This window comes from Arvicanthis niloticus, chromosome 6, assembly GCF_011762505.2.
Source record: "Arvicanthis niloticus isolate mArvNil1 chromosome 6, mArvNil1.pat.X, whole genome shotgun sequence".
Taxonomy (NCBI): Eukaryota; Metazoa; Chordata; class Mammalia; order Rodentia; family Muridae; genus Arvicanthis; species Arvicanthis niloticus.
The window spans coordinates 43,960,320-43,975,897 of record NC_047663.1 but is presented as its reverse complement, the minus strand read 5'-3'; the positions used below and the strand labels follow the sequence as shown (position 1 = coordinate 43,975,897).

Sequence of the window (15,578 nt, the reverse complement as noted above, 5' to 3'; positions counted from 1 at the left end):
AAGACAGGCCTACTCTGCTGTTTTAGAACAGGGATTTCCTCTGTGTGTTTACTGATTGTCTTAGTTTCTTTTCTATTGCCATGACAAATATCCTGGGGAAAAAAAGCAATTTAGGGAAGAAAGGGATTTATTTGGCTTACAAATCCAGATTAGAACCCATTATTGTAGGGAAGTCAAGGCAGAGACTTAAAGTATCACATCTATAGTCAAGAGCAAAGAGAGAATAAACATATGTATCTTTATTTGTCTGTCCAATACTCTGCAATACTCTGCTAGCCTTCCCTACCCTCATAGACAGGAGGGGCCCTGCCTAGGGGATGATGCCTCCAGTGGGCTGGGTTTTCCCAAGTCTGTTAGCAATCTAGACAATCCCTCACAGGCATGCCCACAGGCCAATCTAGGGATTTCTTCATTAAGAGTCTCTTCCCAAATGACTCCAGGTTGTTTCAAGTTGATAGTTAAAAGTAACCGGTTCGCCGGGCAGTGGTGGTGCACGCCTTTAATCCCAGCGCTTGGGAGGCAGAGGCAGATGGATTTCTGGATTGGGGCCAGCCTGGTCTACTGAGTGAGTTCCAGGACAGCCAGGGCTACACAGAGAAACCCTGTCTTGAAAAAAAAAAAAAAAAAAAAAAAAGGAACCAGTGCACAGATGCATCCACATAGCACCCGATACATTGTAGAAACTAAATCAGTATTTATGTGTCAGATGAGTAAGTGAATAATATTTGGTCCTCACACACCTCTGTACTTCAGTCAGTATTATTTTTATCATCTTATGGAGAGTGAGTATCTGAGACAATCAACTGAAGTTGCCCCCAAGCAGACTTGGCACGGGGCTGACAGAATCAGCTATCTTTTGGAACTCACTGGAGAGATCGGAGCTAGCACGAATCTCTGGTTTAAAGGACTAAGGGAGGTAGAGTAATTTCCTTTGTGGTGTACTTCTTTGGGAACATTTCATTCCTATTGTTCACGTTCCCTGTCCTCCTCCTGTCACATCCACCCCACCTTGCTCCAGCTTCTCTCTCCCCAGAACATGTAAGCTCCTGTTCTCTGGGATGAAGCTGACTCTATCTAGAGGTCTCCCACCCCTGGCTTTTGGGTATCATCTAAGCCAGTAGGTCTCAACTTGTGGGTTGTGACCCCTTTAGAGGTCAAATATCAGATATTTACATTATCATTTCTAACAGTAGCAAAGTTACAACGTTATGAAGTAGCAACAAATATAATGTCATGGTTGAAGGGGGGGTCACTACAACACAAGGAACTGTGTCAAAGGGTCACAGCATCAGGAAGGTTGAGAACCACTGCTCTAAGCATATCAGCCTAGCCTGAGTCCGAGTTCACATCCCTCGCCCCTCCACCCACCAGGGGTAGTTACAAGCCCCATTCTCTTCCAAAGCAATTAGTGCAAGGAGACCAGCCGACTCAACTCGGTGCTAATGCTGTTTCATTAAGTGGGAGCAATCCTAATGATAATAAAATGGCACATTTAACATTCAAACATTGAACGGGGTTTCTAAGCGAGTGTGTCTCTCGCTTTCTTTCTGGTATAACAGTTCTGTCTTCATAAGGACCTGACAATACACCTTAATGAGAGAGACTGGGGAGCTAAGCATCTTTACAGATCCAGAGAGAAGATGAGAATAAGACAAAGGAGTAAACCAGAGGGACACAGTGCATCGATGGGTGGGAGACTCCATGGATTCCTCGGGTAACAGACTCTGTGGTACTCATTTAGATAATTAGAGCTGATAAGAAATGGGTTATATAGAAAATAAAGACCATCGCAGACATTATGCGATCCAGTTTTTTTTAAAATTTTTTTTAGCAACTTTTTTTTCTTGGCAAATATTTATTTATTAGAGGCGAGACTTTACAGGAGTTGGTGATGGAGGCTAGCTTAAGTTTTTAGCAAAGAAACCCCCAAAGCATTAGTGATTTATAAAATATAATCTGTTTTACGTTCCCCTGAGCAGATTTAGTCAAAAGCAATCTCAAGTTCATCCAATGTCCCAGCAAAGAGAAATTTAGAGGAGCCCCTTAGTCTCTACTGAGCCATCTCCAGCGCCTCCCCACTGAGACATCCATCTTAAAGCTCCTTGCTATTCTGTGATGGTGAATCTTGCTGACTTTCTGGGAAGGAGAAATGAGATGGACTTGGGAGGCTGATTGGGGAAAGAGGTTCAATCATTTGGTGTTTATGGGAGATTCCATTGAAGCGGGAGGAAAAGAAACTCGTCAGGGCCACATCCTGCCCCTAGAAGCCAGCGGGGGTCAAAGATGGGCTTTGCTCAGGACAGAGAAGCGGCTTATTCGAAATGGAGCCAGGTCATAGGATGGTGGTAGTTTCATGCTCAGCTCATAGAGGATCTTCCCCACAACAGGGGCCAGCTTGAATCCATGTCCTGGGAGGAGGAGATCGTGTTGTATCTTCAAGTACAGAATCTGGGCTCTAGGAAAGTTCCCTCCTTACACAGACAGGACTACCTCTCCTCATGGTCTCATCCCAAAGCCAGAAATTGTCGCCTGCAACAAGTATCCCTTCTTTCTTTTCACTGCCTACCCTCCCTATACACTAAGTGTCCAGCCTTCAGCTAAAGCATGCAGGATCCCCCTTTGTCTGGTACTGCAGTAGGTCTGCTCACAGGCACCCCACCTGCCCATCTTCAAACTCACCAGAGAATCCAGCGCCGATGACAATGTTGTCATACTTTGGGTGGCAATCAAGAATGAAGTGCTCATCGGGAGTATTCTAGAAGGAAAGTCACACCCGTGTCCTTGGAAGACAGGTAGGAACTACAGGCTCTGGCTGGAAGGAACTGCCCTGCACTCTTTCAAGAGAGAACTGAATGGGGCTGAGGTCTGCTTCCTGCTTGCCCAGTCCCCTCTGCTCTCACTGAATGGCTGCCACTCTCCTACTGTGCCACAGACACGGTTCACTTTGTGAACTAACTTTAGCCAAGATGCCTCGGGCCTGGTGGCATCTGTCTCTTCTTTCTCCCCAAGGCCTGCTCAACTGGGAACATCTTGCCAAGAACTGCTTTAGGGCTCTTCTGGGAAATTTAAAGAAGGACTGCCAGGCAAAGCCTCACGGCCTAATAAAAAGGAATATGAATACTCTTTAACAGGCCCCTCATAGAGGTGAACCAATCCACAGGAATAGCTGGCTAGTAGAAAGTCGCACACTGGGTCAGAGGTCAAATGGAGTCAGGCCTGGCTAGCTGTGGGTCTGTCTATCTCTGCCCCCCCACCCCCATTTTGCAGATTGGAACAGCCCGCTTACCGTGTACATGCAGCGTTCCATGATGTCTGGCTCCGGCCGCAGGCCTGGTAAATGATCTCTGACAAAGCGGCATAGAATCTGAACATCTTGGATGTCTGAGAAGGTTTTGGGGCAGTCCCGCTCCTCTGGGTCCACATTGTCACCATGGTGATAGCAGATCTAGACCCCCCCCCCCCCCCCGAATGAGCATGAGCTGTAAAGCTGGTTTTCTGGGTATACCAGCTGGTGAGGGGTGGGCTTGGATACAGGATGTGTCCACCCATCATCCCAATCTTCAATCCTGGCATGAGCTAGCTATTGTTAGCACCTAAAGTTACCTAGCCCTCATCTCCCTGTGTTTAAGAGCTTATGCTGCAGATGGCCAACAGTGAAGCAGACTCCAGGAGGGTCCTACAGAGGGACGCTAGCATGGATACAAGGTCTCCATGGGCACTTAGTAGTCTAGTAGCTTTCTGAGTATTTTCTCCTTACCTTCATCAGCCCCGGGTACTCTGATGCTGGCAGTCCGTAGATGTGGTGAGGGGCCAGATCCAGACCCAGGATGCATGGGAAGGCTTGTGATACACTATAGCTCCCAGGGACTTTCTCTCTCCAGTAACACACATTGATCCTAAGGGTCTTGATGCAGGAGGAAGTTGGAGATAAAGGGGGAGGCCGTGGGGCTCTATAGATAATGACAGCAGGGCTGGTAGGGTCCTGTGGCCCTTTCATATCCAATCTGTTTTACCTAGTTCTTGTGTCATGTACATATGTCATGTACGTATAATATACATTATATTCACAAAGATTTCCAAACCTCAGTTTTCCCCCATAGCTGTGCCCCGGCCCTACCTCACCAGCTTTTCAGGAGCTGATACACTTCATATTTATGCAGGGCTATAAGTCTGGCTATCTCCTGGAGACTCTGGTGTATAACACTAGTTTAATTCACCAATAGCCTCTGAGGTAGCTGTTATTTCCCATGTTGGAAAAACTGACGCTTAATGAGATGAACTCATTTGCACAACGTTGACCGCTAGGAAGTGGCAGATAGATCTAAGGCTCAAAGTCAAATCTGGCTGGCTCCAAGATTTCTCCTCTTAATCACTGATCCTTAGGTCTCCAGCTCATCTTACCTGGAGAGGCAACTCAATCCCCAGAGGACGAAGAACCCGGTTGGTCCAGGGACCAGCAGTGATGACCAAGCTGTTGGCTTGGTAGCTCTTCGAGGTGGTTTTCACTGTGACAGGCAGACCAGGTCTTATCTCCACTACCTTCTCTCCATCACACACCATGCCTCCTAGCTGGCAAATTACATGCTGAAAGGTCAGGGATGAGAGAGATGGATTAGTTGTGTATATGGTTCAGCCTGGGAGACCAAGAGCCTGTCCTCTAGAGTGCAGACTCTAGTCCTTCCCTTTTAGGTTGATAAAGAGGCCAACAGGTGGGGGGTGGAGGGTGGGGGGGTGGGGGGGTAGGAGAAGGGGGAGGGAAGGAGGGAGGGAGGAAGAGAGAGAGAGAGAGAGAGAGAGAGAGAGAGAGAGAGAGAGAGAGAGAGCTGTCTTAAAAGTCAGGACCAAAGTCAAAGTGAACCTTTATACTGACATAGGCCAGGGCTGCCTGACTAGGGGCCAGCAAGCCCAGAGAAAGTCACTGCATTGCCCCAGGCTGCACAGTCTCACCTGGAGGGCTCTGAGGGCCTTGTCTGCATAGAGGACACCTCCAGTCTTGTCCAAGAGCCCCACTTCTCCCCCGGTGAACCGAAGGTTGGGAAAGCGTTGCTTTAAATCCACTGAGGAAAGACACTCATGGTCAATCCCCTGCCTAGACAGAGTGGCCTGGATTGTCTTTAATCCTGGATTTTCCTTTGTTCCCAGAAACAAGAGCTCAGTCTGCCTGTGTCAAAAGAAAAGGCCAGATGGTTGAAGGGATTTGTCATGGCCCTGTCCACCTAGTCCCACTCCTCAGTGAGGGACCCATGTCTACAGCAGCTGCAACTCCGTCTAACATTCAGAGCACAGGTAAAGCTGTCTAGACTCCATCTCGGAATCCTGGCATTCTCTGGCTGGTTTCCAGACCATTCCCAAGTCCTCCACTTACACTCACTGTCGATTGTCCCTCCATCCAGTTCTTGACAGCAGAGGTCCTAAGTCCCCATGACCTTTCTTACACCTTGGAAATGCCAAACAAGATAGCAGGTGTCCACCGAGACGTGATTCCTTACCCTCTGTGCTACTCTGCCACTTCCCACATTTCTTCTTCCTCCTTTTCCCCCCATCTACCTTACTTTTCAAAGATTTATTATTATAATACATTTTTAAAAAATTGTTTGTATGTGTGCACATGAGTTCAAGGGCCCACAGAAGCTAGGGGTATCAGATCCTCAGGAGCTAGAATACAGGCAGCTGTGAACCACCCAACATGGTTGCTGGGAATGGGACCCAGATTGGCTGGAAGAATGGTATGCATTCTTAACATCCGGGTCGTCTCTCTGGCTCCTCCCCCCACCCCTCTTCCTATCATACACTGCTTTGACCTTGTGCATTTGCCTGCCTCATTGCTTCTTATTTCAGGGAAAAGGAGATCTGGTTTTGCTTCTAATCCGGGTGTCACCTTGGTGTGACTTTGACTGGTGACTCACTCACTACTCCAAGGCCCAAATTCCTCCTCTGAAACCCAGGACTCCCTTCAGGTCAGTGGCGGTACAAGATATTTTGTGGTTGTCACAATGCCTGGGGTTGCCACTCACACTAAGTGGACGGGGGACAGGGATGCCAAGCCTGCAGCACTCCAGAAGGTCACGCAGACATGATGGCATTTTCATACACAAGCATAAACACGGATTGGTGCATAGAACTCCAGCAATAAACTCAGAGAGTCTCCCTAGACTTCTCCCATCCATCTTACTCTGTGAGGGAGCGAGCAGTTTCCCTTTGATGCTCCCTGCCCCTCTGCCATAATAGTCCGGAGTCCCTTTTTTGCGGAGAGCTATCTAAACAATGGAAAGGTGCCTCCGGCCCTTGGGACGGTTCCTATGTTCTCCCTTGGCTTCAGCAGCTCCACAGCCCAGCAGCAGCCTGCTACATCCCCCAGGTACTGCATATAAAGCTCGTAATAGCCTATAATGGAGTCTCATGGATATTACATGCTTCCAAATCCCACATTATCTGGTCGTGGGGATTAAAGGGAAGACTGGGAGGGGGTAGAGATGCAGTGGGCCTGGGGGCCGGTGTCAGTACACAGAGCCGCGCAGCGTGCCCAATCCATTCGACATGGCCCCCGCCTACCCGGCATTCATGGTGAGATAGTGACGCCAGCTCTGCCTCTTCAAAGCTCAGCTTAGGCTAGACGAGGCAGAATCTCCAGCCAGGAGCCAGTCTCCTTTCTGTAGCCTCCCAAAAGAACTTCAGATTAGTTATTAAGTCATGAAAACTTACCTGGTCAACTTCTTGGTCAACAAGATAATCAGGAAGCCACCCCAAAGGCTAGAGGGTGTACCTTAGTGGAGAGCATTTGCCTAGCTCAGACCCAAGCACAAGGGCCTGGATCTCATCCCAGCATCTCCAAAGAGAAAAGAAGCAGCCATGGTTTTATAGTTGGTTTATGATGCTGGGGGTAGAACCCAGGGATTCCAACACAGTAGGCAAATAAATACCTCGTCAGGCAAGCCACACCCCTCGTCAGGCCACACCCCTCGTCAGGCAAGCCACACCCCGACTCGGATGTGTGTGCTTTTGCTTTGCTTTTCTTAAGAAAGGGACTTTCTCCTGTCGTCTCCCAAGTGTTGGATTTCAGGCACGAAAGGCTGCACCTACTCAGGAGCTTTTGAACCTTTCTACCTGATGGGCTCCAGGCTAAGAATTGGCAAGGATATGGCTTACAGCTCTTCTAGGCAGACAAATGTCAGCTCTCTGGTCCAGAAATCCCACAGAGTGTCTCCTAAGCTCTGCAGGCAATGTCACAGCCTTGGTCTCTCCTGTACTCTGGCTTAGCTTGCCTTCTTCTGCCTGGCCTTCCATCCCACCTTCCTTCTTTCCTTGAATAGAACTCCATTTACAGAGATGTATTGTGTGGGGGAAAAAATGAACTTGTGCCAAGACAACGGGCAAATCTGTCGAATTATGAAATGCTGAGTGATGTTCTAATTCCCAAGCCGTCCTGTGGTGGATGAAGCCAGAGCTCCCCAACCCTAGGAGTAATCACTGAGCTGATTCTGCTGAATGTAATTGTGCCGATTGTAATCATTTTGCTCCAGCTCTCTGCCCCTGTGGCATTTATTTCTTAGCCCAGATATTGATCTAACAGTGGGAAATTTTCCATCTGAATCTGTGATGCCGGACCCTCCCCAAGTCCGAAGATGTGTTTGGGAAATTCTCATTTTCCGTGGATCACAGCTGAGCTATTTGGCCTGAGGGAAACCGTGCACCGTTGGAGAAATGCCTTGGATTGGAGAGAAATTTTTTTTTTTTTTTTTTTGACCATTATGAGCAAATCGGAAATAAATGTAAAACACTGCCTGGAAATGCAAAGGCCTGTCATTATGGGAGATAGGTGAGGGGCTCCTGTGGGAAATGCTCAGAGAATTGGAAATCAGTCAATCAAAACCAGGATCGGAGACCAGGCCTTTCCCCCAGTATGAAGACAGATGACTTCCACAGGCAGATTGAAAATCATTTAAGTGCTTATTTTCTTAATGGTTTTTCCTGGATCCCAATAAATAGACTACTGATTCTGCACCAGTTTCTTATGCCTGTGCTTAGGGACCCCCTCCTCTTTTATTTTGTTTTAGCTCAGACCCAAGCTGTAAAGGTTAAGAAAAAAGGTGAAAAGGATAAAAGTCATGGGGGGGGGGGAAGACTAAGAAATGCAGCTGGTCTAGAGAGGACTAACTGAAACCCGAGGGTTACCAGGGAACCCTAGCAAGTTTGCAACTCCTACCTCCAAGAATGCCTATCACCTTAATAGGGAGCCCTTGGTATGGACTACACCTTCCCCATGGCCCGCTTTGCTCCAGCACCGAGAAGAGGCCACCGAAGAACCCTCTGGATTGTTGATGCCTCTGTGGGCCATGTGCCATAGGAGCTGGTGATCGATCAGGAATCTCCAGCCGTTACTAAAATAGGGCTAGGGGTCAGCAGGGAGAGAAGGGCAAGAAGGTGCCATTTCCCACTCTGGGGCTCTTTGCTCCAGTTCAAAGTACCCGGTGAGCCAGCTCTCCGCATCACCTGGGGAAGGGCCTTGGTAATGGCTGCTGTCTTTGTAGGTTTGGGAACAGCTCTCTGTATTTCATCTTCCGCTCAGTGGGCCGAGGTGGAATTGGTTAACAAAGATTGCTCCAGGGAGGGGATGTGGCTGACAAGCCAGACACTTCGCAGGCACAGGAAGCAGCAGCTGCGGAGGGGGCCACCAGGTTCTGCCAGCAGCTGTACTGCCTACGGCTGTGATCTTGTCTGATATTGTCAGTGAAGCAGGGGCAGCCCAGGTCAGGAGTTGGATAGTAGAACTCAAAGGGAGAAGGCGGGGCAGGAAAGAGATGGTCTCAGAGCCTGGCTTTTGTGTTGGTACCAGCATCCAGGCTGTACACATCACAAAAGACTCAGGTCTTGTGATCCGACACATGTCACTGTCTGTTCCCAGAATATATGCAAATAACCTGAGCCCACCCGTGTTTCATATACGCCCGTCACAGGAAGCAGAACAGAAGAACTGGGCAACCTCCCCCACCGTCGGCTCGGAAAGGTTTTTGCGGTTTTTTTCAAATCATCATCAGATGACATTAAATACACTCATTTCTATCATTTATCTTATGGTATTATGCCGGTGTGTCTAGAAGGATCCAGAGAGAAGCAAGAACGACAAAGATGATGAAATCATTTAGAAAATCAAAATTAAGAGCAAAGCTGAGGCACTTTGGATGGCGTTCAGCCCAAAGGTGGAGAGCCGTGTTCAGATTCCATTCAGAGAGTGGGAATATCTATCTGTGCTGCGTCCTACTCAGTAAAATGAATAATAATAATAAAAAAATCTAGTACACGTGAGTAAATTAGGGTAGCCGTAAGAAAGGAGTTGTTAATGACAGAATAACAGCAACGACAATAATAATACTTAGCACTCTATCGTGCTTTAAGGTTTTAAAGCACATTCACATTACTCTTCATTTTTCTTAATTGGAGCTGTGAGACATCAGAGCGCTCTTCCCACACAGCTTATGGCGAATTGCACAGGAGCACTTTCCAAACCTGGGATTACTTAGGCCTGAATTTGTTTGGAGGTAGGCATTGGCAGCATAGCCAGTTTGGGCCAAATCTAGCTCCTTGTCTATTTAATGCACAGGTTAAGATGGTTTCTCTCTCTCTCTCTTTTTTAATGGTAGGTTTTTAGAAATCTAAAGCAGAATACTATTGCAAGACGTACAAATACTGAGCAAGGTGGTAGCCCAAGCCCAGAAGGTGCTCCAGAAGGTAAAGCCGGGAGATCTCAAGTTTGAAGTCAGTCTGGGCTACTTAGTGCTTCTGTGGCCAGCTACAAAATAAAATCTTATCTCTAAAAGAAGGGTAGGTGGAGAGATGGCTCAGTGACTACGAGCACTGGCTGCTCTTGCTGAAGCCCCAGGTTTGATTCCCAGCACTCACATGATGGCAAATAACCCTCTAACTGCTGTTCTTGGGGATATGACACCCCTTCTGACCTCCATGGGCACCAGATACACGGTACACATCCATATATGCAGATGAAATACTCATACATTTAAAAAAAAAAAAAAAGCCGGGCAATGGTGGCGCATGCCTTTAATCCCAGCACTTGGAAGGCAGAGGCAGGCAGATTTCTGAGTTCGAGGCCAGCCTGGTCTACAGAGTGAGTTCCAGGACAGCCAGGGCTACACAGAAAAACCATGTCTCGAAAAACAAAAAAACAAACAAAAAATACTCATACATATAAAAAATTAAAATAGGCTGGAGCCATGGCTCAGCTGCTTTTAAGTGCTTATTGCTCTTGCAGAAGATCTGGGTTCAGTTCTCAGCATGGCTCACAATTCTCTGTAAATCCATTTCCAAGGATCAAATTCCTTCTGGTACCTCCAAGGGCAGCAGGCATGTATGAGTTGTACACATATCTATGCAGGCAAAATACTCAAACACATAAGATAAAAAGAAATAAGTTTTTTAAAAAACTAAAAATAAGCCTTTAAAAAGCACAAGGAAATAGCATGAAATTCAGATTTCCATGTCTTGAAATAAAGTAATTTTTTTTAGAAATAAAGTTTTATTGGACTACATCCAGGCTCATTTATTTGCATCTTTGGCTGCTTTCACACTACAATGGCAGACTTGAATATTTGCAAGAGACCATATGGCCCGAGAAGCCTAACATACTTCCTGTGTGGCTTACAGAATAAGTCTGCTGACCCCTGTTCCAAACTGAGAGTGTAGTAATTCAGTGATTTACAGTAACACATTATGACTGCTACATAGCTGGTGGTGGCACACGCCGGTAGTCCCCAGTACCACAGAGACTGAGGATCCATGGGACCTGGAGTTTGAGGCCAGACTGGGTAATACAAAGAGACCTTGTAAAAACAACTTGGAAGAGGAAGAGAAGGAGGAAGAGGAGGAAGAAGAGGAGGAGGAGGAAGAGGGGGGAAGGAAGGGGATAGGAGAGACAGGGAGGAGAGGGAGAGTGGGAGGAGAGGGAGAGGGGGAGGAGAGGAAGGGGGAGGAAAGGGGGAGAGGGAGGGGAGAGAGCACTAGTTGCTCTTCCTAGAGGTCTTGAGTTCAATTCCCAGCAACCACATGGTGGCTCACAACCATCTGTAATAGGATCCAGTGCCCTCTTCTGGTGTGTCTGAAGACAGCAACAATATACTCACATACATAAAATAAGTAATTCTTTTAAAAAACAAAACAAGCCGGGAGGTGGTGGCGCACGCCTTTAATCCCAGCACTTGGGAGGCAGAGGCAGGCGGATTTCTGAGTTCGAGGCCAGCCTGGTCTACAGAGTGAGTTCCACAACAGCCAGAACTACACAGAGAAACCCTGTCTCGAAAAAAACAAAAAAAAAAAACAAAAACAAAATAAAAAACAAAACAAAACTATGGAGCAGACTAAGTGAGCCGTACATGTGGAGTGCACGGCCCGTCTGGAGATGCCTGGGATCCTAAGATACTTGCATGCATTTCTCACCTCTTTGGATTTTGATACAATGGATGTAGGCATCCAAATCTTGGATCTTAAATTTGTGCAGCTCCTTTAGTCACCGTACCATTCCTCCAACCTCTGTGTCCCGAGTGTTGGGATTACAGGAGCGCACCACCATATCCAGTGTCATGGGGTGCTAAGGATCGAACCCAGGGCCTCATGCAAGCTAGGCAAGCGCTCTACCAACTGAGCTACATCCCAAATGTCCTTGGTGCCTCCCTTTTGTTTCCTCTTGATCTTCCTCCTCCGTAGCCCAATAGACCCAGGATAGCAGGAAGAGACCTCCAGGATTCAAAGGTACCAGTACTGTGCCTAGTATTTTCCAAAGTCTTATTTAACCTTCAAAAATCTCAATGAGGTACAGAGATTCCACCCACATAGCTGGTAGGAGTTGAGTCAGGAAGTAAACCCAGGAAGTAAACCCAAACTGCGACACCAGACCTCTCATGTTTGCTGGACAGACTTCTGCCCTTCAAGGTTCAGGCTCATCTCCTACCTTATAATGCTCAGAAGTACTCATAGCCAGCAGTCAGAGAAGGGTCCCTTTGCCAGGCCACTCCTCACAAAGACATTCTCCTTTATTTGGGTGCTGGGTGTATTAGCTGTCTCTGAATAAATCCTTAATTAGCTGCCCTGGCTGTATTTGCATAATGGATTTCACTTTGTTCTTAAGTTAATGGTGTTTTCGTAACAGAACAGTAACCTCTTGGTTCACAGCCATTAAAATAACTGCCACCCTGTAGGGCAGAGCCAGGGTTATGTAAAAGGAGGTTCAGTTTAGAGTTCAGAGGAGTAAAAGGGGATGCAGAGTGGTTTCTGCTTCCTTCCCTAGGAGTGTCAGAAAGGCCATTGTCAGAGGAGCCCTAAGGTTTGGAGAGAACCACAGGGCAACAGGGAGCTGCCACAGGGTTACTTCCTAGCAAACAGTCTGGCCCCTGGAACAGCCTGGTTTTGTTCCCAGGGAATAGTATTTTAATAAAATGCATTTGTAGAGTTGTTTTGGGGGTGAGGGTACAGCATAAAAGGAGGCAGGAGAGATGGCTCAGTGGTTAAGAGTATTTGTTGCTCTTGCAGAGGATCCAGGTTCAATTCTCAGGTCCCACATGGCAGCTCACGACTGTCTGTCTATAAGTCCAGTTCCAAAGTCTGATACTCGCTTTTGACTTCTCTGAGCACCAGGCACCAGGCACACATGTAGTTGCACATATAAACATCTATACACATACAATATAAATAAACATTTTTTTTAAGTTAGGACATGAGTAAGAATATAGATTTTTGACCCAGGCCCTATAAGATGACTCGGGAAGGTTCCATTCAGGCTTGCTCTAGATACCTGTCCATGGTGTTTTTCTAAGTTTTCAGAACACAACCTGTACAAGCCTTGGCCACAGGGTCTAACCAGGCCTGAAACTCCAGGGTGGGGCAGAGGCCAGCAGCGTTGGTGGAGAGACAATGGAGGTGAGAGGAAGGCCTGCACATGACTGGCACCTCCCTCCTGGGCTTTCGTCCCTCCAGTTGTATTTCAAGTTCACACTTTAGACATTCAAAGCACCTGGAGGAGTGAATCCCCTAGTTCCTGGTCTTCCTCCCTTGCCCACCTGTGCAATTGGGTTCCAGCTTCATGCTCCAGCCGGGCCCATGTCTGGTAACATTCCTTCATCATCCTTGTGTAGAACTCCTCTGAATAAGCCTTTCTGATTATTCGGCTCTGTCCATGTGAGCTTCCTCGGGAATGGGGAAGAAAGAACTAGAAGCAGGGGACAAGAAAGACAATGGAAGCCACTCCCCTTTGACTCAGCCTTTCCCTTTACCCTTACTGAGCCATCTCCTGTTTCAAATGGTTCCTTCCTTTCTGGTCCTGGGGGTTAAACCTCTGGCCTTGCACACGTGAGGCAAGTAAGTGCCCTGCAGATAAGCTGTCACCCTAGACCTCTTTTTATTTCTTATTTGAGACATTGTCTTGTTATGTAGACCAGGAAGGCAGGCCTTAAACTTGCAATCCCCCTGTGTCAATCTGAGCAACTGGGATTTTCAGTCTCTCATCGCCAGGCCTCGACATCTTCAAATATTTCCATACAATCCTTCCAGGTCTCCTTGCAGCCCACTGACTGGCCAGGCATTCAGGTTAGCAGTGCCTCAGCACTGACTGAAGTTTTTCCTTTTGTAAATAGCCCTTGCAGCCACTCATCCGTTAATACCTTCTATTATTCCACTGTATTCACACCCCACTTAGAGCCTAGAAAAGCAGAGTCAAAAAGAACCTTCCAGATTATGCAAATCTAGCCCCTTGGTTTTACAGATCAGGAAAAGGATGCCATCTCACTGAGCCTTCAGGTACTCAGGATAAGGGAGCAATCTTGGGATTGAGGGCAGGGTGAAACAAGATGGAGGTTTTCCTGCAGGTTGTAACCAAAATCCCTTGGGCTTTGGGCAAACAGACAGAGGAATTGAAGACAATTTCCAACTATTCCAGGAAGTGATAACCAGCTTGGAAAGCTGCAAAGCAGAATGGAAAGGAAGAAGCCAGTGAGGTAGAAAACTCAACTTGATCCACCCCGAGGGTCCTGCAGGGTCCCAGTGCCACCCTTATTCACAGTAGCCATATGACCACCCTCATTCACAGCAGCCATGTGACCACTTTTCCTTTAAGGAAAAGAAGACCTGTGTCTTAGTTCTCCGGCATCAAGTGAGGAGGTCACTGTTACCCAAAGGTGGCAGAATCAACAGCAGCTCCTGCTAGGTTCTGGAAGGAGCGGCTGAAAAAACGCAGCTTTCTCCAAAGCTGGTACATCAGCTTTTGCCTCTAGGCAAAACTGTCTTTATTTAAGGTTTCCCAGAGCAGAACTGATTCTTTTTCTGGTTGGATCAACCATTTGGGCAAAGACAAGACAGGTAGCAAGAATTTAAGAGGCGGGGCACTTCTTGATTTGGAGCAAGAACTAAGAGGCTTGAAAGAATATACCAAGAGACCTCACGGTGGACTTGAGGGTGGGAATTTTCTTTGAATCGTCAAGATCCACGTGAAGTGGCTACAAAGTGCACAGAATTCCTGATGTCCGGCCATTTGGCTTCACTTACAGCCCGAAAGTTCTGGAAAGCCCTCCCTAGGAGAGGGAAGAGGAGGAGACGGTCTTATACAGCAGAAGGGTGGAAAGGACAGTGTACCTGCTCCAGCAGGAGGACCCTCTTGGAGTGTTTGGCCAGGTGGTATGCAGTAAAGCAGCCCTGGATGCCTGCTCCAATCACAATAGCATCCCAGAGATCTGTCTGAGCAGCCATGATGCCACAAAGCCCACTGAGGAGAACGCAAACAAAAGCACCTCCAGCCTGGAAGGGGAGGAGGAAGGCAAAGTCCAGCGAAGCTACAGTTCCCACAATCCCCTGGGGCCCATGTCCTTGTCTTTCTTTTCCTCCCCCAAAAGCCTGGCACAGGGCGCAGCCTCCGCCTCCCCCTGCAGAGCAGAGCTGGGTAGACTGATTTGTGAGGTTTCGCCCAGCTCAGCTGCCAGCCTCACCCTTGTATCCCTCTAGTTTGCTATTCTTGGCTCAATTATTGTCATGCAAATGGGCGCCTTCCCATGCCACCTTCCTGTCTCATTATGATCTTTGTCTCAGGACTTCGCCCCGGAATTTCAATGCCTCCTAGACCAAGCTGGGCACCGGGAATGCTGCCTCCCCCTGCTGGCTTTCCTCGCTGCAGCTTGATTTCCTTCAGAGATCTACAGGGCCAGTTAAGAACTTGGCAGGATGCCCAGGGTTTGGCCCTCCTTCCTGGTGGGGGGTGAGGTCAGGGGGTAGATGCAGGGGCCAACAGGGAGGGCAGTTTTGTGATTATGAAATCATTCTCAGTGTGTTTTACTTTCATGTTGAAAAAGGAGAATAAATGATCCTAAAAAAAAAAAAAAAAAAAAAAAAAGACCCGGAAAGGACAGTGAAAAGAAGAACCTTGTCCTCGGGCACATAGGGAGCCAGGCGCCAGCCAGGCACACATAGAGGCCATGTGTAGAGAAGCATTCTGTGCCAGGCAGCAGGCTCAATGGGTATTGTTACAGGCACTGGGGATAGAGCCAGGGTTGGCAGGTCCTGATTCTTATACAATTTGGGGGTCCATTTTA

The 15,578-nt window shown here is 47.7% G+C and overlaps 1 protein-coding gene across 1 annotated transcript; it reads right to left on the bottom strand.

Annotated features, from left to right (window-relative positions):
• Positions 1-1,804: 1,804 nt before the first annotated feature.
• On the bottom strand, positions 1,805-14,804 carry Pipox (pipecolic acid and sarcosine oxidase). Its single transcript, XM_034506119.3, has 8 exons — positions 14,629-14,804; positions 13,062-13,210; positions 4,948-5,161; positions 4,402-4,584; positions 3,758-3,904; positions 3,287-3,445; positions 2,680-2,755; positions 1,805-2,408 (listed from the first exon to the last, which is right to left on the bottom strand). Exons 1-8 carry the CDS (start codon positions 14,740-14,742, stop codon positions 2,278-2,280), a joined length of 1,173 nt encoding a protein of 390 aa, XP_034362010.2. The 5' UTR covers positions 14,743-14,804; the 3' UTR covers positions 1,805-2,277.
• Positions 14,805-15,578: the final 774 nt, after the last annotated feature.

Excerpts from the sequence above, each read along its gene's own strand:
- Pipox (XM_034506119.3), bottom strand. The coding sequence starts at position 14,742 with ATGGCTGCTCAGACAGATCTCTGGGATGCTATTGTGATTGGAGCAGGC. Across the intron at positions 5,162-13,061 it reads GCTGGAACCCAATTGCACAG|GCAGACTGAGCTCTTGTTTC; the intron begins GTGGGCAAGGGA and ends CTTTTGACACAG. Across the intron at positions 3,905-4,401 it reads GGATTGAGTTGCCTCTCCAG|ACCCTTAGGATCAATGTGTG; the intron begins GTAAGATGAGCT and ends TCCTGCATCAAG.